Raw genomic sequence first — 23,004 nt, 5'->3', positions numbered from 1 at the left:
GATATTTGAAGATGTATACAGATTAATAAAGTAGGATTACTCAAACATGTGTGAAACAAAACACAACTCCAAGTATGTTTTTGAGGAGGTAACAACATTCTAACATGACTTAAAGCTCACTAGAGTCAATTTTGTGTAATACAGGACCTCTAACTCTACTATAACAAATACTACTGCTGCCAGCAACTAATAGAAAACACAGTAATAGTATTTACCTCTGTACCTGCAGCTGGACTAGAATAAAGTACCCACGCAGAGGGATATTTGAAAGAGCCGGTTCTTTCCTCCTGTGATGCTGTCAGGTCTTTAAGACTCCTGGCCGTGGCGTTCAATCACCACAACCAGCTCACCTTAACAACAATGACTGGGCTAACCTTGGCCATCCATTAACCTGTCTCCGAACAAAAGGCCTTTCCATAGGGAGCCATTAAGCCAATATAGCTGTGGGCGAAGACGGAAGTGTCCAATTCACCAGATGGGCTGCGGGGCCGGACAGCAGTCTCGTCCAGTTTTAGTGAAGGAGAAAAATTAGGTTATAATCAATGTAGCACAGCGTAGCATTGTTGGTTTCGATCCATGAATCACAAAGTGCAGGTGCAGGCTGAATGCCCATATCTGCGGGCTGCTGAGTCCTGCCAAAGAAGGGACTCCATAAATAACAACACTAGCAGTAGTATCTGAGGCTGACGACTACCTGAGCAGTCCCCAGTGAAGATTTAACGTAAATACAAATAGCCTACCAGAGAAAAAAAATACAGTGGTCCCTCATTTATCGTGGGTGTTACTTTCTAAAAATAACCTGTGCACCTTTACATTTTACAATAATTATATCTGTTTTATGGCTGTAAAATCCCTCACCACACACTTTATACACTTTTCTCAGACAGGACAGTTAACCCTTAAAACTTATCGCTACTGTCATCCTTATGTTATTCTCCTTCTTCTTTATGTAACGAACCGAAGATTAATTTATTCCGTAATGGAGCCGTAGAGCTTAGAGTCCTGCACGAGTCCATTTTTGGAGACTCGCACCCGCGCAGTACAGCACCGCACCCGCCTGCACCCGCCCGCACCCGTCCGCATCCACCCTTTAACCCAAGATTATATCAAACTCTTGCACTGCATATGCCACGAACTGAACCAAGACTAAACCAGGACTAACCTAGGACTGATTCCAGGACTGAAGAGGAGGATTAAACCAGGACTAAACTAGGACTAAAACAGGACTAAAACAGGAGTAAACCAGGACTCACTGTCGGGACAGGCTCAGAGGTGACCGCAGGAGAAAGGACTGAAGGAGAGCTCCGCACCTCACAGTAAGCGCGGCAACTGCCCGATCACGCAGCACTTCAGAATCACACTGCTAGCGATCGAACATTTATATAAATTTGGCAGCTGAACACATTCTGCACTGTACAGGAGACACGGCACTGAGGAGATTGATTGACAACGGTCTACAATCCCTTAGCCAATCAGGGGGAGGAACACAATGCACGGTTATACACTGCAAAAAACAAAAAACAAAATTGCAAAAAAAAAATAAAAAAATCTGCAAAACAGCAAGACCATGAAAGGTGAACCGCAATATAGTGAGGGACGACTGCAATTAGGGAAGTCTTTTAGCAACTTACCATTTTAAAGAGACAGGTTACAAACATCATGTTTTATTCTACTACAAATCTTTCCTATTATTATAATTTTTTTGTTTGTTTTGATGAAGTTATATATATTTTTCACTTCCTGCTTGCACACAGGCAACAAATACATACGTTGATGGTTTCTTAGCAACCAAAAAGCTTGTCAAAATTGCACGATAGTTATGACAAGACTAATTAAAAGAAGAGACGACAGCATATCATACAAGCAGTTATTTGTGGTCAAATAGAAGCTGAATATTTGTTGGATAAGAACCATACAGAAGCAACTGTCAATGGCAGTCAATTTAATCGAATGAAAGAAGTTGTTGTATGAGAACCATGTGTAAACAAGAGCCTGTGACTTTACCCAGACTGTTGTTTCTCTGTCAGGATTCAACTTCAAAGTGAGAAAAGGGACTGAGTGGGCGGAGCTAACAGTTAAATCTGGAGCATGTTCTTCACTCACGGTTCAAAATCAGGTACTGGCCTTTAAAGCGCTGAACCAGATTCGTCCTTGTCTTACAAATGTGAAAAACAGAACTAGTTCATTCAAAGATTTTCAGTGGTCCAAATGAACTCCTCAGTATGCATTCTGACAATCCTAATTATTCACCATGACTTTATAAATGCATTTCACAACTTTCAGAACTGGGCCAGAGTGGAGTTTTGCTATCACAGTAAGTCAAACAACAACTACCATGCTAGTCGCACACTTCCTGCTTCTAAAACTAAACTGTTTTATAATCACATGCTTAAAGAATGCAAACTTATTCTGACCTCAAGAGCACCTCTTCCAATATATCTGTAGTGTAGTTAAGTTTTTGTCTTTTAAAGTTGCAGAAATGCTACAAAGGAGAAAAGTGGCACAGTATGGCAGCCTTTTTGGGACATTTTGTACCCTTTAAAAAAAAAACAAAGTTGTCACACCGACCTGACCCACAATCACGAGACAGCGGAGTACAGCTAAGGAGCACTTACATGCCCACCTCTGACTTGAATGAAATAATTATTTTCTTAAAAGACTATTCCAGACAAGCCATCAATTGTAATAAAAACTTTACATTCCAAAAGAGCACCAAATGGACCCAATGCTAGTCTCACCTATGCTATTTCATCATATCATTTTGCAGAGCTGGGACCAAGTCGTAGTTTTGCAAGTCTTAAGTTTTTCACCTCAAGTCCGAGTCAAGTCCCAAGTCAAATACAGGCAAGTCCATGTCGAGTCTCAAGTCACTGGCCGATAAGTCCATGTCAAGTCCAAGTCGTCTGCTTTGAGCTTCAAGTCATTTCAAGTCTTTAGATTTTTGCAATTTATATGATTTTTAAGTTAAATTGTACTTAAAAAGTTATATTTATATATGAGTATTTATATAGCTGTAGAAATGCAAATTTTTCCTTTTTAAATGTCTGACATGATCTTAATGTGAATCATTACAGTCAGAACAGAAAGAATTCAGATTTAAAAGTGCATTTATTTTGTCATGCAGTTTGGAGGGATCATGTTCATGTTCTCTGTAGTTCCCTATTTTACTGTATTGTACTGAGTTGTACTATATATTACTGTATTGTATTGTGTTGTATTGTATATTACTGAAGTACATTTGAGGATACCACATCAAAGTACTTTAGTTCCATCCAAAGTACCAAACAGAAGTGGAGGGACAGTTTGTTCCTGTAAAATTCAGCGCCCCATTTATCAACTGTAAAGAGAAAAGTATTTATAAAAACATATATTTTTAGGACAAGTCACAGGCCTCAAGTCCGAGTCAAGCCCCAAGTCACTGACCTTCAAGTCCAAGTCGAGTCCCAAGTCTTCATCCACTTTATCAAGTTAAGTCTCAAGTCTTAAAAATAGTGACTCAAGTCTGACTCGAATCCAAGTCATGACTTGCAAGTCCCCACTGAACTCAGGAAGTGACAGAAATTACAGTATTTGATTTCTAGGAGTCGAGGTTTCTCTCCTGTCAGAACAAATTTGGTAAGTTTGCACAAGACAACATTGTCATCTCACCATCTATTATGTATAAGTTGAGCTCACGATTTCACCATTTAAACCTAACAGCTAGGAGAATACATGTCACCTGTCAGGAACAATCTCGCTAGTATGTGGGCTATAGCTCCCTAACTGTGGGTGTCCAACGTTCCAATTTTTATACCCACACTCAAGCTTATGAAAAATCAACCTTTATGAGCTTTTAACCGTGATATAATGGTGTTTTCTATACATTAGTTTACCCAGAGTTGTATTTTGTTTGATTCATGCATGTTTGAGTAACTGAATGCTCTCTGCCCCCACAGCTCTACTCGCAATTATATACAAAAAGATCTGACTGTATAACTCAAGTCATGTGATATGACTAAAAATAGGCATTTTTCAACAGCTAACAATTAAAAACCAGGAAACCAGTTCAGTCTTTTTGGACACGAAATTTGCTAATCTGTTCCAATTATTAAGGTGTTCACACTTTGCCCAGATTGTTGCGTCACAGATAAAAATCCGGATTACTCCTGTGCAGTTTTTAAGTGTATAAACCATAGACTGTATATATAAATGAACAAAGCGCTAGTAAGCCGCATTTAAAACAGGAAGTATGCATGCGGGAGCTTCTGGTTCCTAATGACTCTGGCTCCCATTGGAATACTGTCACCCTTCTCTCTGTAACTTGCTGTGACTGTGAGCCTCGAAATTTTGGTCTTAAAATGTTCGTATTAACCCGCTTCACAAGATCCTGGTGGGGTTTTCACTAATTTTCTGTCAAAAAAATCCTATTCATTATATAGAGCCTGTCTCCAAATTTGCTCCTATAACTTTAGCATCGCGAACTTCATTTGAGTGGCGCTGAACGCTATGAGTGATGTCACACTCGCTTAGTCCACTTCTTTATACAGTCTATGGCAGGGGTTTTCAAAATGGGTGAATGTGAGCATCCTCTTAGAGTGGGTAAAGACAGCTGAGCCCGGTTTAGTGCTGGTTTTACTTCTGGTTTAGTCCTAGTTTTACTTCTGGTTTAGTCCTGGTTTTACTTCTAGTTTAGTCCTAGTTTTACTTCTGGTTTAGTCCTGGTTTTACTTCTGGTTTAGTCCTGGTTTTACTTCTGGTTTAGTCCTGGTTTTACATCTGGTTTAGTCCTGGTTTTACATCTGGTTTAGAGGCGCAGCACAAGAAGACATGGCATACAAGTTTGCACTTTTAATAGGCAAACTTCAGCTTCATGTTGTTGTTTATGTTTCTTCCTCTATTTAACATTGCACTACGGCCCAGCTGAGTATAAAAAAAAATAGGCTAATGAAATTTAAGACCTTCTTAAGACTTTTAAGACCCTGCGGCTGCACTGGTGTGTGTCGTGCCTCCCATGTGGCTCTTTGGCGGGCCTCACCTACTGAAAACCTCTGGTCTATGGTATAAACCCTCACCGGACTTGTTGTGGTAAAAATGTGGTAAAATGGGAAAATGATGTTCACAATGATCACATGGCAGCATGGTTAGCAGAGCATTCACTCTGTCTAAGAACTTCATTTGTTAATTTCATATTTGTTCATTCCCATTGCTGACAGCAGAGGGAGCTCAAATGCCTAAATACCTAATTGAAAAGGGATATGTAGTTTATAAATTATACTTTGTCCATAGCATTGTTTTGTCCAACCCTGTCTCTGTAGATGTACCCAGGAGTGTGTGAGGGACATGGGGCAATAGCTGTAAAAAAAAGGTGGGTGTCCTGAGAGCAGCACCTTGTTAATGTGACGAGTGTGCTCAAACAGCTCACCCGAGGAAAGGGACGCCGTTGTCTGCTTGGCCTGATAACTTGACAGAAACAAGAAATGGAGGTGGTTAAGGGTGCTCCGGAGTCCGCTTCCCAGGCCACCTCTCTGAGAGATAAGTGCCAGAGACCACAAGCAGAAAAACTGTGGATTTTAGTTAAGAGTCAGGCTACCAGCGACGCAGGACAGCCCCATTAGCTTTAACTGCCTTATTTACATAGTGTCTGGAGTACTGGCGTTCTGAGGTGATGGAGACAGCTATGGCACAATTTTAATGGACTAATCGACTAAAATGGTTGAAAGTTCGATTAACAGACAGTCAAACCTTGTGAGAAAAAAACTCATAATGAATACTGATGAGGTTGCGCAGTCACAGCTAGTCATACTTTCAATTAAAGTGTTTGTTGTCTTAAATATATAGTAGAAATGTCAAAAGTATCAAAAATCTAATACTAACCACTATTTTTCTGCATTACTAAAAAATGACATTTACACAACTTAGATTAAATACATCTGATTCAAACATGGATTAAAATACACTCAAACATCCCATAATTTAATAATTATCAAACATTATCATCAAATATCAAACATTTCCCCAAACTCTTTTTAAATGTTTCTGATGTGCCATCACTAACCAGATGTGAAAACTGGTGCCAGAATTTACAGCCTCTGCATCATAGGCAAAACCGAGCTCTTGATGTAACACATTTTGGAACATAAAAATTACAATTTTGACGAGTATTGTATCTATGACTCCCTGCATTAGTTTTAAAGTAAAATGTGAAATGTTTAGGGATCTTAGTTGTATTATAAAGAATTTAATATATAAAAATACAAATGTGCTGAGTATTAATATCATAAATATAAAAAATGTTAAGTTTGATGAATAAATTAGCAGATGATGTTAGTGGCATGGAATGAGTTGCAATTAGAACAAAATAGTTTTGCAACAATAATATTTTGTTCAGAGTAGTTGAGAAAGTGCTTGCCTAGACTATATTACAATATAACAGATAGGGATAAGTTAAACTATAGTAAAATGTAAGTATAGAGTTTGAGTCCACAAATGCAGGAGCTTTTCTTATAATATCAAGAGATTTATTATTTTTTCTGGTCACAGAGCCAGCGTGCTCTTTCCATCTTAGACTATCATCGACAATGACGCCCAGACATTTGGTGGATGAAACACGAGTTAGTTTTTTGATATTAAGAGATAATTTGTTCATTTTGAACCATTTGTCATAAGCAGATAATGCAGCATTAGTTTGGTTTGTTGAAACATTAAAGTTTGAATTGGATATGAATAAAGTCACATCATCAGCAAACATTACTGCGGTGAGATATATACAAATCATTTATGTACAATAAAAATAATCAAGGACCTAATATGGACCCCTGAGAGACTCCACACTATAAATCAGCTCTATCAGAATTGCAACCATTGATTTAAACAAACTGGGATTGATTACAAATATAAATCGGTAGCCACTTAAAAACTGTAGCCACTTAAAAACTTCATTTTGCAAGTAAAATAGTATGATTGACTGTATCAAAAGCTTTTGACAAGTCCAAAAAAATACTACAAGTATGCAGATTGTTGTCTAATGCCAACGTTATTTCATTTAATAATTGAACTAAAGCCATGTAAGTGCTGGGATTTTTAGAGAAGTCATATTGAATTATTATTTATATGAGAAAAGAACCTTTAATAAACAACTTTTTCTAATACTTTTGAAAAGCAAGGTAAAAGAGACATGGGTATATAGTTATTAAAACAGGTTTAAATAGGAGAATGAGCAGATCCTCTGGTACAACACCTGTGTTTAAAGACAACCAGATAATGTGTAAGTGGCTTCAAAATGTAATGTTTGATTTATTTCACAAGGAAGGCAGAAATGGTATCATGTCCAGCCGAAGATGGTTTTAATTCATGAAGGAGTTTACTTATTTCATTGATATCAGGGGGCTGAAAAGACATCATTTGAGGGTAGCTGGATTGAATTTCAGAGTATGCGACTGAGCTGCCTGGGGCAATCTGATTCAAATTCAAAAAAATTTATTGTCAAATTTCCATACAAACATATGAAAATTTAAATCATGTTCTCACTCTTAATCTTCTAAATTAAGTAATAATAAAAGAAAAGAAAAAGTCCAAAGAGACACAGATTCTGAAGCTGAAAAGAGCCCATCGGCTCCATTCAAAGTCTATGAGAGAAATGTGACCAATGAGGTCCTCACGTCTGCTGGTAGAGACCCATTCACCCACAAAACTCCAGATGAACAATCCAGGGAGAAAATCAGCAAATACGTAAGTTACCCAGCTATTTATTGGTAAATACAGCGGTGCTATACGTTGTTGAAAAGTGTGATTTTCTATAAAACAAACGCTGAGTTCATATTATGTTCAAATGCAATGCTTGAGTGTTAATCCCAAAGGAAACAAAACGAAAAACATGCACGTCTTACCTCTGATCCGGTTCTGTTGATCTAAAAGGACTCATTCAATCTTTAGGAGTCAAAATGATAGTATATCCAAAAGTATGTCTCAAACATATTGATAATAACCTGTTTTCCCCTAGTGTTTACATCAGCAGCCGCCACTGTTGTAGAGTGTAGTTTCCATGTACATATATGTGCTAGCTGTAATTGTATGTTTCTGCCTTTAGCCAGCGAGCATACCTGATAGACGTGGTAGGCGTTAGCAGCACGACCCTGAAGGAACACTGACGGTATCCACACGTTGATGAGGGCACGGTGGGCACTGAAACACAACAAATCTACGTTAGATAAACATTAACATTGCAGCAGCATAAACGCTATAGGCCTACTGTCATCTAAATGCACTTAAGAGTCCATGGAAAATTACACCACACATTTTAAGGAGCTAAACAACTGAAGTAATATGTGTAATAAAAGCAGATTGCTTTGAGAATATGTCATTTTGACATCAAATTAAATTAAGAAATGAATGAATATAATCAGAGGTGGGTAGACAAACCAAAAATGTTACTTCAAAAATAATATTACCGTATTTTCCGCACTATAGGGCGCACTTAAAAACCTTTAATTTCATAAAAAAACAACTGCACGCCTTATAATTCAGAGCTTCTTATATATTAATTTATTTGGTTGTCTTCGTACGACTTTAGGAAACTACAAAGCCGCACCAATTGTAGCATTACGGCTCCATAGACAGGAGCATCGCGGAGTAATACATACTGTGATTCTTTTTAATATCAAACTGCACCTGTCAAGAGACACACTTACAACACCAACTTTAAACTTAAGGCTATTATAAAGTGAAAGTGCGAGCTGCGTGGGAGCAGTGAATGAGAGAAGACGAACACACATTCACCAAGACAGGGAGACAGCGCCTAGCGACTTATGCCATGATCTGCCAACGGATCGTGGACGCCTGGGCTAAGGATCAGTATCAACTGTGGTCCGAGCTTTCACCAAGACCCGAATCATCACTGAACTGCCAGGTAACAGTAACCACACTGACTCGGATAATGACGAGAGGGATGCGGGCGTGTTGGACGCCATAATCGCCCAACTGTTTGAACAATTATGAGTTATTGTGAATACACTAACAATTTAGCGGTCTCGGACAATATTTTTTTTACTCGTTACAATTGAACAAAGTTGAGAGTTATTGTGGAAGCATTAAATAAAGTTTGACTGACTTATCTAACTGTTGTGTTTCGTTTAATGCGCCTTATAGTCCGGTGCAGTTTATATGTGAAAAAAGTTTGAAAATAGACCATTCAATGACAGTGCGCCTTATAATCTAGAGCACCCTATAGTGCGGAAAATATGGTACTCAAGTAGGAGTACAAAGTAGTGCTCTGAGAAATTACTTAAATAAGAGCAAGAAAGGTATTTGGGAAAACTACTACTCAGAGTAGAGTAACAAAGAGTAATTGTTTGGGCGTAACATCTGATTTATTATTGGAAATTAATGTACTTGTCACAAGGAAACAAAGAGAGAACCCAAAATGCAGGACTGCTTTCAAGTCATTTAATAAAAAAATTAATAAAATTAAAAATCCATAAATCCCCAAAATGCAACAATTGAAACTAAACTGCCACGAAAGGACAAGACACTGACAAAGACACAGACAATGGCAAATACGATGGACCACCAAAGGGCAGAGGAGAACACAAAGTATAAATGCACCCAGACACAGGTGAAAAACATCAGGGCAGGGCAAACAATCAAGACAGGAAGCAAAACTCAAAACTACAAGTAGACAGGAAAATATCAAAGTAAAAGGACACACAACACTAAAGGCAAAGATACACCAAAATAAGCAAAAACAACCACTACAGAACATGAATATTTCTCTGATATTTTCGAAGGATATACACAAAAATGAGACAAACTAAACCTGAGTGGGGGCAAGAAACACAAATATACAAAGTTTTTATAACTTGTAACTAAAACTTTTATTTTTAATCAAGTAAGAGTGTTACTTCAATAAACAATACTACTCAAATAGGAGTAAAATGTATGCAGCTAAAAAGGTACTCTGAAAAGTTCTTTAAAAAGTTACTTGAGTAAATGTAACTGAGTAAATGATAATGTTACAAGGACAAGACTTACGTTTCAAAATCAGACAGGCTGGGGTCATCCGACGTCTGGCTCAGATCTCCTGGAAGCTGAGAAGACATAATGAAATTGTCAAGAGTAGCACAATAATGGTAAAATAAACCCTTTAATGCAGAAATTTAATTCTGCTGTGTTGATAAACACAGTGTACGTTGGTTCGAGCGTCATTATGCTTGTTAAACGAGAGGAGTCAGAGAGCCATAGAAGCTTTCTAACATTCACCCTCTTTGAGAGCGAGAGAGAGTGAGGAAAACAAACAAGCATGCAAACAGAATTTATCGCGGCCGGAAAAGTTATTGAGCTTGTTAAAAGTTATCGTACGATTCACTGATTTATTGATTATCATTACAGGCCTAGGCCAACCACAGAAAAGGCCCAGCCACCCCGGCTTTTGAGTCCCATTTTTGGGATGATAAGTTGGAGTTGGCCCTCAGATCTCTGAGCCCACAGGGGGCCAGGGGACAATGTGGTCTGAAATGTACATTGGGGCCAGTCCATGAAGTGTGCCAGGTTTTACTGGCTGATACCAGTGTACAGGGCGTTACAGTAGTCAAGACATGTAAAAATAAAAGCATGGATCACCCGCTCCAAATCACTAAAAGATAAAACTGATTTGAGGCTGGATAAAAGCCTCAGGTGATAAAAACTGGATTTAATCACGGCATTTATCCACTTGTCAAACTTAAAATCTTCATTAATGATGACGCCAAGGTTGGTAGCTGCAGGTTTACTATATTGTTGAAAAGAGCCCATGTCAAACAGAAAATAAGTAGACATACTTGGTTTAAAAACAACAGTTTCCGTTTTGGACTCATTCAGATTTAAAAATTCGTAGCCGATCAAGCCTTGACGTCATCTAGACATTTCAGCAAATAGATTTTGGAATCGTCAGCATAGAAGTGATATGATATTCCATGTTTTTTTTTTAAATTTGACTCAACAGCAGGAGGTCCAAAAATGGGGTCCTGAGAGGAGAAGGAGTCCCCAAACTGGACAGTAAAGGTCCTGTCTGCCAGATAGGACCTGAACCACTCCAGTGGCATTTCACTGACACAAACACAGTGCTCCATGTGAGATAAGAGAATAGTGTGGTCCACTGTAAGGAAAGCAGCCGTAAGGTCTAAAAGCAAAAGAACAGCTGCATTTCCAGCATCAGTAAATAAAAACAAATCATTAAAAACCTTTAAATGTGCAGTCTCTGTGCTATGAAATTACTTGTAACCTTGTGACCGAAAAACATCCATGATATTATGTTTCTATGTTTTTTGTAAAATCTTTGACATAAATGGAAGCTTTGAAATAGAAGATTGAATTAGAATTCAGCTCATCTAAACTTAGCTTTTTCAGAAGAGGCTCAACAACTGCCTGCTTACAGAACGCAGGCACTACACTAGAAGTGAAGCTGCTGTTCACAATGACCAAAATAGGCCCAATATTTTCACAGACATCTTTAAAAAGGCATATCAGAATGCTGTCAGTGTTACATAATGAAACCTTTAACTGCCCAACAGTTTTTGAGAGCTCTAGAAATTAGACAGTCTCAAAATGTGCAAAATAAGTCAATGAACTTAAAACACACATTAATATTTGCCCTAATAGAGTCAACTTTATCTTTAAAAATGCCAGAAAATCTTCACAAACACTAGGAGAAGTCTCAAAAGAAGTAGATTGGAGGGGGTTTAAAATAGTAGCTATAGTTTTAAAAAGTACCCGAGGTCTGTGCACATTTTTAGAAATTATATCAGAAAAATATTTTGCCTGTTCATTCTTCACAGTTTTTTTGATAGCTTCTCCGCTGGTGTTTGAGAATATCTTTAGGCTACAAGTCTATCCTTTCTCCATTTTCTTTCTGCGTGCCTGCACTCTTCTCTAGCTGCTCTGGTGTCATTCAGCCACGGTTCTCCCTGACATTTAGGACACATGGCTTTAAGAGAAGCAGCAGAGTCGAATACAGTAGAACACACTGAGGAAGGCTGAGGAAGGCTTTAACATGAGGCTAAAGCGCAAAGGAGTGCACGGCTTATTAAAAGAAATCATAAAATCAAACACAACAAGACTGATCAGAGAACACTGCATTACCAATTTCAAGGTTATCAACAATAAAGCCATGAGATAAAACCAAATCAAGAGTGTGTCCACGCTTTGAGTGGGTGTGTCAAAATAAAAGAATCAATAAAATCTAAAAAGTCTTTGGTCAAGGTTTTGCACAGACAGCAAATGTGCTTATTAAAATCTCCTACAATGAGTACTTTATCGTACTTCACTGTGACATTGGCCACAAGAAGTTGTACTTGGGTGGCCGACAGACAACTGCATAAAGGAACTGACCAAAGCATCCAAGCTAAAATGCGCACAGTTCAAAAGAGGAATAGCCAGCACCAGACACCAGTTTTATGTCCAAATTATCCTTAAAAACAACGGTTACACCACCTCCACGATCACTGGTTCTCGGGACATTCAAGAAACTACAGTCTGCAGGCAGGAGTTCAGTGAAAACAACTGACTCACCTACGTCTTCATTATGAACATAATATCCACTACTTGTGATACGAAGAAGCTACGGAGAATCAAAGTTTTATTTCCAATGGACCTCTTGTTCACCAGCGCACACCAGTCAGGATTTATCTCCACTGGTTTTGTGTCTTAGAGTCTTGAGGTGCACTCCAGTGCCCGTAGTTCGGTGGCATAGCAAGTGACGATGTGTCCGATGGTCTCCAAACTGCCCAGCAATGGGGACTAGGCAGGTGCCGACAGGTAACAGGGAGCGCCGGAGGAGCAGGTGTCTCAAACATGGCTCATAACCTTGGATTAAGCAGCTGGAGAGACGATCAGGGTCCGGAAGAAAAATTAGCCAGGTCTTTAGCCTCATAATTTCTGTGGAGGTGTGGCCTCAAGGCACAGTAGGAATGATAGCACGTCACACAGAAGTGGATCAGAGAAAGTTTTAGATCCCCCGTGACCATATTCCATATGTGAGTCCACAAAAGTCCCAAAATCTATGGTCCTCATGACAGTTGAAATGAATAAAATACATAACAATGACTGAAGAGCCAAGCAGCACACCAACCACACTGACGCCATCTTGCCAACCTGAGAACTAAGTTATTACTTTGCCTGTTCCACTGAATGTTCCACATTATGCCATTAAACTGATCTATCTTGCATTTTATTGCTCAAAAATATGCTTAATTACTATGCAGGGACTGTACTTGCTTGTCTCCAAAGAGATAGCCCACCTCCACCTTGTGATGTCATGTGGTAATACAGAAGTGCTAAACTGTATTTTTAAACTCCACACACCTTCACTGGAATCATTTGGATGAATTCAGCCCTGGAACTGCCAATCACTACTAAACAAAAAGAAAAAGGTAGCTGTTAACTACCACTACATGACATTACAAATAAACAAAACAGAAGTCCGGATATGTTTTTGATAAGATAACAACATTCTAACATGGTTTTGTGCTGTATATGGGCCTTTGAATCTGCTTTTGAACTATGAACTAAATAGAGCTAAATCACAGTATTGCATGAAGTGTATTACACTATTGAACATGTCGGACTATATTCTCTATCACATCAAAAAGATTACATTCTAAGTATCTGGACTACAGTGTTAATGGGAGTCAGTCCAAGTTGTAACATTGACGACGTCGGCCCTTTAACGTTAATGCCTTTCTAATGCCTATGCAAGCTAGCCCATCAAATTTCAATTACAATTCTCTCAAGGAGGGACATGTCAGGTCGAGGTGGACAAAAATCGCTGAAAACGCAATGGCAAGTCATAAATAGAGAGAACAAATGAACAATAAAAGAGAAGTGGAGACAGTGGGTCATCTTGTCGGAAACTGCAGCTGTAAGAGGTCATTTGTGGTGGATGGGCCCAGGCGAGGAGAGTGGTCCAGTGGAACAGGGCTGGAGCACAGGGATAAGAGGGCTATCTCACAGGCCTAGAGCTCCATCACAGAAAAGTGTGTGTGTGTGAGTGTGAGTGTGTGTGAGTGTGTGTGTGTGTGTGTGTGTGTGTGAGAGGGAGAGACCAAACTGCCCAAAGCTAACCACACCATGACCAGCAGTTCTGTTTGTTGTCATTGTGGAAAGTTTGTTATATCGATACTTTGCAGCTGATGTCGTCAACGTTCCCTGGGGCGTGAAGCTAACAATAGGCACTGCTCTGTCTGAAGCTCTGTTACTCAAGTTGGACTTCAACCTGAGCTTTGTTTTAACACAATTTGACCAAGGTGAGCTAATGTTGTACTGTTAAACAAGTCTCTCTGAAATAACACAACAAGAAACCTAAACAGTTTTTAGTTGTTGAAAATCAAACACCTAAACAAGACCATGAACGCTCGTACTGTACTGATCACAGGCTCCACACATTTATATTGTTTCCATTTTGTATTTTTCTTGGTTTGTAGACTTTTTTTTTTTTTTTGCCTGTGTTGGCTAATGTATACATTGTGTCACCATAATAACTGCTGAAAATTCTGCCATAGACACGCATAAACCCCTGGCGTGAAACTGCAGCCGTAAGAGGTAATTTGTGGTGCAAATATACTTCAATTTATATTAATCAATTTGTAGTGAGTAAGGGTGGGAATGCAAGCTGTTTAGAACCTTTGTCAGATAAAGTCACTTGATTAGATTTGCAATTTATATTTTAGGAATAGACCTCTGTTCAAAGTGTAGATTTGAACAAAAAGACAAAAAATATCAACAGACAAACTAATACAACAATCACATGTTTGTCCAGATCTAAACCACACGGTTAGAGGCCTTTATACTGATAAAGACAGATATGCTGTGGTATTTGTGATTTGCTAATTGAAGTCTATTCAAATTGCGTGTTCGATTAAATTGTAATTAATCTTGGAGCCCTTATTTCTTGTGTAGACTCCGTTTACACTTAAACAAATCCGCATATCACCATATCGGAAACAATCTGTGTCTACACACATCGTTTCTGTGTCCACAATCCTTCCCTATCCACACAGCTTTGAACATATTTGTTTACGTTTTACAGAAACACAACTTAAAATCGCATGGCTAATTTGCATAAACAGCTCTCTATTGTGAGCTGATGCAGTTCAGCTTCTGTTGGACTAAAGGACACGACTCAGTGGAATATGGTGTTCTTTCTGTGACAGAGGGGTGTTCTGCTGATGGTGAGTCTGTTCTGTGCTTCTATCGCATTGAAGATGATTCATGTGAAACTTTTCGGAGATTATATGTCTGCAGGTCGTACACATAGACCGTATATATGAATGTATGCTAACCTCTTAGTGTTTTGGCGGTAGCTACTTTGCAGCGCATAGACCTACATCAGCATATCAGTGTTTTCAGGCATCAACACGGTGCCGGATCAGATCTGTACTCAGATGAATTTGTGGGAGCTGGCGACACCAAATCCGTCTCTGAAGCCGTTTTCAATCGGATTAGTGTGGACGAACACTGCATCCGCAATGAAAACGACTCGAATACGTACTAATGTGGACGGGGCCGTAGTCAGATCAGTTGAATTTATTTTGATTCTAATAACTTCTGGTTGAAAGAATACTACATCTCCTTTGAATTATATGGTTTTATCTGACATTATATATTTGTTATTCACATATTCTTGTTCCGTAATATCTTCTGTACACATGTATTAAGATTCTGTAAATTCTTTAGGTTTATAAGCGTACAACCCCATTTCCAGATTCTGTCATGCTCTGAGTGGTCAGAAATTTAAAGGTGCATTGTGTAACTTTTCTGGTGGAGAATCCGTCAACTGCTTTTCGCCATGGAGATGTTATTGCTTTGTCTGGAATGTTTTACAGTATTAAACCTATTATTAAACCTTTCTATCATTATGGAGACCAGACCAAGTTACAGGTCAAATGGCGGAGATGCGACCCTGCTCACAGTTGGAATGCCTGTTTTTCTAGGCATTTTTGACCTATAAAACCACCCGTAATTTAATAAATGTAAGGTAGAGCTGCTTGTCATACTGTGGCAGAGCAATGACATTTCCATGGAGAAAAGCATTTGACAGACACTCCACCAGAAAAGTTACACAATGCACCTTTAAATCTCAAAATCTCACAACTACCCAGATGGCAGATAGAACCTTATAATTGTTAGGGGACGATTAGTCATTCAAATCATTAACTTCCTATCTTTTCTGCTGTTGAAACATGATAACAAGTGTTCTACATAACCGAGTTGCATGTGGACTACAAGTGGGACTGCATAATCATTTATTGAGTTTTGTACTTTAGACATGAGACAATTTGCATGTCCACAGTCTAAGATAGTATGAATCATGGTTGTGTTGTGTAATCAAAAGCATATCAACAGTGTTAATCCTTCATGAGGGATTAATGCGTGTACAGATTAGTTAATTTGTGAGAAATAGTCACGGAAGTATCTTGATAAATAAACAGAGAATGTCTTTAGCGTTGGCATACATTCATGAATCTATTTATTACAGTCACAGTATAGAACAGAACAGATCTTTATTTCCTGTTTAAGTGCGCATTAAGAACCAGATTAAAAACTGTGAATCATCAAGGCATTATAAAATAAATATAAACTAAATGTAAACAAGCTTCTTCTTGTTCTTAAAGTGCCTATATTATGATATTTTCTGATCTGTTATAATGTTGGTTCGTCATCACAAACATACCTGGAGTTGTGTTTTGTTTCATTCATACATGTTTTAACGCACAAATCCTACATATTCAGGATGAGTTTTTCTCTCAAACAGAAAACACCTTGTGATGTCATGTGGCAATACAGGAAGTGTTCCACTGTGTTTTTAAAGGGACAGTTCAGAATGTTGGGCGTAGGGCCTCATTTCCTAGTGAGCCAAGAGTTTTGGAGACGTGTGGAGACACTGTTTTAAATATTCCATCCAGTCCTTGTGTTTGCAGAGGTCACTGGTGCTAGGCTAGAGCATGTCAATGGCTAGAGTTATCCTGTCACTAAAAACAGGCTTACCCACTCCACAAAACACCAGAGGTAAAACATTTATAACGCCAGACTGTCGATGTTAATGTCTGTGTCGACAGAAACATTTTAGAAGTAAAACTAACCTTGCATTTGAAGGATTTATGTCTGAGCAGTAGCAGCGAGTTGTACTTCCTGATAGAAAGTTTGGCAGCGGCGGACTGATATATGAGAAAATAGTCTTTCAACATGTGGTGATTCATGCGATGCAAGGTTAGTTTTATTTCAAATATTATTCTATCAACACAGACATTCACATTAACAGTCTGGCGTATAACAGATTTTCTTCAGGTGCTTTGTGGAGTTGGTAAGACTGTTTTTAGTGACAGGCTAACTATGGCCAATGACATGTGCTAGCCTAGCACCAGTGACCTCTGCAAATACAAGGACAGAATGGAATTTTAAACAAAAAGTGTCTCCACACGTTTGCAACACTCTGGCTCACTAGGAAATAAGGTTGTATGTCCAAAACTCCGAACTGTCCCTTTAAACTCCACAGACCTTCACTAGAATCATTTGGATGATTTTAGCCTTGGACCTGCCAGTCTCTACTGAACTAAAGGTGAAAGGAGCTGTTAACTTGAAAACTACCACTACATGACATCACAAGGTGGAATAGAGGAAATAATAAAAGGTTAACATGTGTGAATGAAAAAAAAACACAACTCCACAAAAGTAACAACATTATAACATGGCTAAAAGCTCTCACGAGTCAGTTTTGTGTAATATAGGACCTTTAAAGGGAAATTATGTTGCGTATCCATCAAAATAAGTAAAAATTATTAACAATTTAAAACCAAATAGGTCATATATCTTTGGAAACAGGAAAAAATATTGTATATAACAAGCAGGTGAAACCTATGAATATGCTAAATGCCTGTCAGACTCAACTGCAGTAACTGTCCGTGCTTTCTGTAAATACCCGGAAGTCAAATCGTTGCTAGCAGGGAGCTAAGAGATGTTCAGGGGCATTAAGCAAGTTAGCAATAGCACTTAAAACTTTGTAGCTGTAATGGCTAATAAATAAGGCTTTTGTGTCTTCAATGAGTCTAATTTTAAAAGAAAAATGATGCTGCATGTCCATGTTTTTCAGAATTAGGTCTTTTGCTTGACAATTAACAATTTTAAACAAATATCATCAAACACTGTATAAATCAGACAGCTGAAACCCATGAATATGCTAAAATGCCTGTCAAACTGTCTGTGCTTTATGTAAATAGCCCAAAGTCAAATAGAAAGGCATCTGGCAAGTTAGCAATAGTACTTAAACTTTGTAGCTATAATCGGAAATTCGCAATCTTGCTATATAACATATTATCTGTTTGGGTGGGTGAATGTTTTTTATGTGCATTTTCCCCGATAATAAAAAAACAAATACACTAAACTAACCTTTTTCACAGCTCAGATAAACTTATTGAATGCTCTGGTAGTTTTAAATTTTCTCTTTTAATATCAGATAAAAATCACACTATCCCACAGTGAAGGGACCAGAATTTGCGTCCTTGTTCTGATCTAAAATGGGTGAGTACACATCGTCCAAACACGTGTCTAATATCTGCCAGGTAGTTTCTTATCCAGTAGTAAGTAGTAGTACCTGCAGTTGAAAGCCTCTCCTAACAACATTTGTCCAAGCACGTACACAGTTCTCCAAAAGTGTTTACGCAATTTGAAAGATTTGAATCTCGACACCGCCAATCAAAGTCCTTTCTTTACATGCTTTTTTTAGAAATCCATTTTATTCTGATATAAATGTAAGTGAACTGAATGTCTCAAGATTCTCTCACTTGGAAAAAATAATAATCCAAAAAATCAAAAAACACATACAGTCCAAAGAATTCTACTTAATCTCTAATGTCGGTAGTCACTGTTAATTAAATTTGCAAAGAGGCCATTGAAGGAGAAGTGAGATAAAATGAAAGTAGATTGGATTGTGCGTGTGTGCGTGTGTGTGTGTATTTTAGTTTTATTGTGTCTTACCGGTCCACGTAGGTCAATGAGTTCCTGTCTCATCTGGACAATAAGATGGTCCTTGGCCATGAGGGAGCGGTACAGGCGTTCATTAAACTCTATGAGCTCGCCGTGCATCTCAGCAACCTGCGCAGAATACACACAGAGGACAGGGGAGTTAGCCTGTAGCTTGGAGATTCATTTTTCCCATTTAAAAACCTGCAAAGAGACACATGATGCTAGTATTTTGGTTCATTTACACATGTTTAAAGATACATTATGGAACTTTTCTGTTGAGGGGTTCACTGCCTCCAAGTAGGGGTGTGCAAAAATATCAAAATATCAATATATTGTTTAATTTAATGTGCTGATACAGTATTGATATCGTGGGCTGTTGTATCAATATATTATCAAGAGTATTTTAGGTATATTTTACTAAATTAATTTGAGTAAGCGCACAATTGTGTTGACATTTTCACTGTTTTCAGTAAATATACACTAGACGGTTTGCAAGAACCCCGGAAGTGCAAGTTCAGGGAACAGCCAATCAGTGAAGAGCCATGCATTCTGTGTTGGCAACGATTCCCGAGATCCAAAGAGAATTTTTCGTGAAGTTTATCAACGGAAAAGACGTTATTGCCCCTCTTCCTATGGAATTTGGGAAAAGATTAATATACCAGTTAGCCCCGTTAGCGGCGCATTACATACGTCACAACCAAATAGCAGCGTTTGGTTAAATAAAAAAAGTACCTGCTTAGTACCTGAGCGAATGAAGTACCGGAGCAAACGAATTCTAATGCTGCGAGGTCAGACTGCTGAATCAGGATAGTTTTTCATATTAACTTTGCGCAAACTTAGTGGACTTAGTAGACTTCTTGTATTACAGCCTTTGTATTTCACTGTACCGAATCGTATTGAATCGAAAGCTCACTGTATCGAAAAGCGTATCGTGTCTAATGTATCGAGGTATAAATCATATTGGCAATTTTCTTAATGATGCAAGTGTTAACAGATGTGTTAATGTTTTGGGATATTCCACAGTATGGCATTAAACTATCTTGCTTTATATAGCACTTTTTCACCTTCAAGTCACTCGAAGCACTTTACATCAAGAAACCACTCACCCATTCAGGCACATTCATACACCAGAGTACACAGGTTAGGTATGAATCGCATCGCCAACCTGTGGGCCAGCAGATCTGACAGCTCAACCAATGATGTCTATGTCGATGTGGAATTTGAACTATCAACCTTCAGATCAGTGGACACTTTACCAACTGAGCTACTGTCACCCATTCAGTCTTGCATTTATTCAACTGCAGGTGTTTTTATCGCTAACATATCTCCAAAAACATGCATTCTTACAGGTATCGTAATTTGGCCTAGTGGTGTCACTTGCTTGTCTCCGCGGTGATACTAGGTGTAATGCCATACTGTGGAACAAGCAAACAAGTGGCAGACCATGTACCACAAAAGTAACACAGTACAGCTGTATGAAGATTGGTTTAGCACTTTGCAACCCAGATAAACTTCCCTGGTGGTAACAGTAAAAAGCACCACACTGTTTATGTCAGGGGTCTCCAACCTTTTTCCTCCTGTGAGCTACTTTTACAAAACAAAAATGCCAGAGAGCTACTAGTTTTAGCGGTCACAAGAAATTGAGCATAAGAGCCACAGCATGTCTTAGATGAGGTACAGTTAGATGCCTATAACATAAACCATTATCCATTTATCAGTGTACAAAGTAAGGCATCAAAATGATACATGTACAAGGGTAAAAGGCATTTAATACATCAAATTTTACTTATTGAGCACAATGTGTACATGTAAGTGTAATTCAGAAATCTCTTGTCGAGCTACTTAGGTTAGGTTAGGTTAGATTGTTTCATTCTTACCCGTAGGTTAAATTTGTTTTGCAGATTCAAGAGGCAGGTCCCACATTTCACATTTCATTCATCCACATTATTATATGTACAATACACATATATATTGTATGTATTGTGTTTTTATATATATAAAAACACAATTACAAGTGTTACTGTGCTCCAGTGCAGAATGGTTTGTTCCATAAACAATTTGTTAAATTCATCCATCACGCTTGGCTAAAATCATAATAAATATTAAATATATTAGAAAACACAAAATTTTTAGATAAAAAGATTACAATTTATTCATAAGTATGATAGCAGCCGGAACAAAGCTCCTTTTAAAAAATTTGTCCTAGATCTTGGGACTAAAAGCCTCTGACCAGAGGGAAGCACCTGAAACTCTCAATTTAGTGGATGTTGCATGTTTTTTAAAATCCTCTGGGACATCCTCTGTAACTGTCTTGAGTACAGAGAGTCCAGGCTCCTCTGAGGATGGACAATCACCTCACTCGCCCATTTAACCAACTGATTCAGGGAGTTCTTGTTTTTAGCAGAAATGCTCCCAAACCAGGAGACTAATGAAAACGTTAAAACTGATTCCATAAACATTTTATAGAACATGTCATCATGGTTCTGTCTACATGGTAAAAGGACATCTTTCCCAGACAATGATGGCGCTGGTGGCCTCTTGGAGGGGTGTGGAGAGCTAATGGTGGGTCTCAAGCTACAGGTTGGAGACTCCTGGTTTATGTTATATGAGATAGGTCTAGGTTCATGTTATTTTTCATTATAATGTTTTTTCCTTATCAAAAACAAACCTGGAGTTGTGTTTTGCTTCATTCACACATGAACCCTGCAGATTTAGGCTGAGCCCTTCTTCTTTCTGAGTTATTTTCCCAAAAAAAGTGAAGACCACGGGAGGGGGGCTGCAATGGGGCCCCCAAAAAAGTGCGTAGGCCACAGGCTACACCACGGAATGCTCCAAACCTGACTCTGTTCCACCTTGTAATGTAATAGCACAAGAAATACTCCACTGTGTTTTTAATGTCCATACACTTTCACTAGAACCATTTGGATCATTTCAGCCCTGGAATTGCCCAAGTCTACTAAACAAAAGGTAAACCGTAGCTGTTAACTGGGCGGCAGTATCTCAGTTGGTAGAGCATTCGCCCACTGATCTGAAGGTTGGCGGTTCGATTCCAGCTCTCAACATAAAAAAAAAAAAAAAAAAAAAAAACATCACAGGTTGAGCGGTCAGATCCACAGGTTGGCTGGTGTGATTCCAGCTCCCACAGATGAATGCTGCCGTTGTGTCCTTGGGCAAGACACTTAACCCACCTTGCCCCTAGTGTCTGCGTACACTGGTGTGTGAATGTGTGTGTGAATGGGTGAGTGGTTCCTTGTTGTAAAGCGCTTTGAGTGCCTTGAAGGTGGAAAAACGCTATAGAAAAATGTGACCATTTAACTTAAAAACTATGAAATTATGACATGAGTTTTGGAGATGTAAGCAGACTAATAATAAAGGATTACTCAAAAGTATGAATGAAACAAAACACAACTCCTGTTTTTTCATTATAACACATCTTGAAGCTCACAAGAGTCAATTTTGCATAATACAGGACCTTTAAATCTGAATTACTCTTCTGACAAAATAAACACTTCTAAATTTCATACACAGATGGATATTTTGTGCCAATGTTGTACCAATTGTTCCAAAAGGCCATTGCTATTTCTAACATTGTCGTACATTATCAATATTTCCTGCATCTGTTTAAACCTTCAAAAGACAGTGGCACCCCAGCGGAGAGAAAATGGATGCTGCCAGCGGGGCACAGTGCTACCCCTGACAGAGACATGGCGGCTCCACAGGGAGAACCAGACTCCTGCCCGCCCATAATCAATCCTCCTCAGCTCAAACTAACCTTGACAAGAAGTTACCCACTGCTAAAGACTCTGTGTGTATTTGTGCGTGTGTGTGCTAGTATGCTAATGTTGTGTGATACTGTTTGTCCTGGAGAAGTAAGTAAGCAAGCACAAACTCTATGACCAAAAGGTGGTTGGTTCAAACATATTTTTATGTTTCACTACACGGTCAAGTTAATGTGGTTGGTTAAGGCAGGAAGGGCATCTGGTGCAAAAGTCGGGGTTAACGTGTCAATTTCTGTATATAAGCGAGAAGCCAAAAACC

The 23,004-nt window shown here is 38.6% G+C and overlaps 1 protein-coding gene across 2 annotated transcripts in view; it reads right to left on the bottom strand.

Annotated features, from left to right (window-relative positions):
- snx29 (sorting nexin 29) overlaps positions 1–23,004 on the bottom strand; it is a 255,528-nt gene that overhangs the window by 93,961 nt on the left and 138,563 nt on the right. For both annotated transcript variants that reach the window (XR_008631735.1, XM_020924162.2), the window contains exons 16-18: positions 18,979–19,095; positions 10,006–10,061; positions 8,079–8,160 (exon numbers count right to left, since the gene is read on the bottom strand). Coding sequence is in view for 1 of the 2 variants with exons in the window: in XM_020924162.2 (XP_020779821.1) it covers positions 8,079–8,160; positions 10,006–10,061; positions 18,979–19,095 (255 nt within the window). In the remaining variant the exon portion in view is untranslated. The remainder of the gene's footprint in view (positions 1–8,078; positions 8,161–10,005; positions 10,062–18,978; positions 19,096–23,004) is intronic.

The sequence above is a fragment of the Boleophthalmus pectinirostris genome, unplaced genomic scaffold (genome assembly GCF_026225935.1).
Source record: "Boleophthalmus pectinirostris isolate CB_2022bp ecotype Guang Dong unplaced genomic scaffold, ASM2622593v1 HiC_scaffold_14, whole genome shotgun sequence".
NCBI lineage: Eukaryota > Metazoa > Chordata > Actinopteri > Gobiiformes > Gobiidae > Boleophthalmus > Boleophthalmus pectinirostris.
The sequence above is the reverse complement of the archived record's forward strand: the minus strand, read 5'-3'. Positions and strand labels throughout refer to the sequence as shown.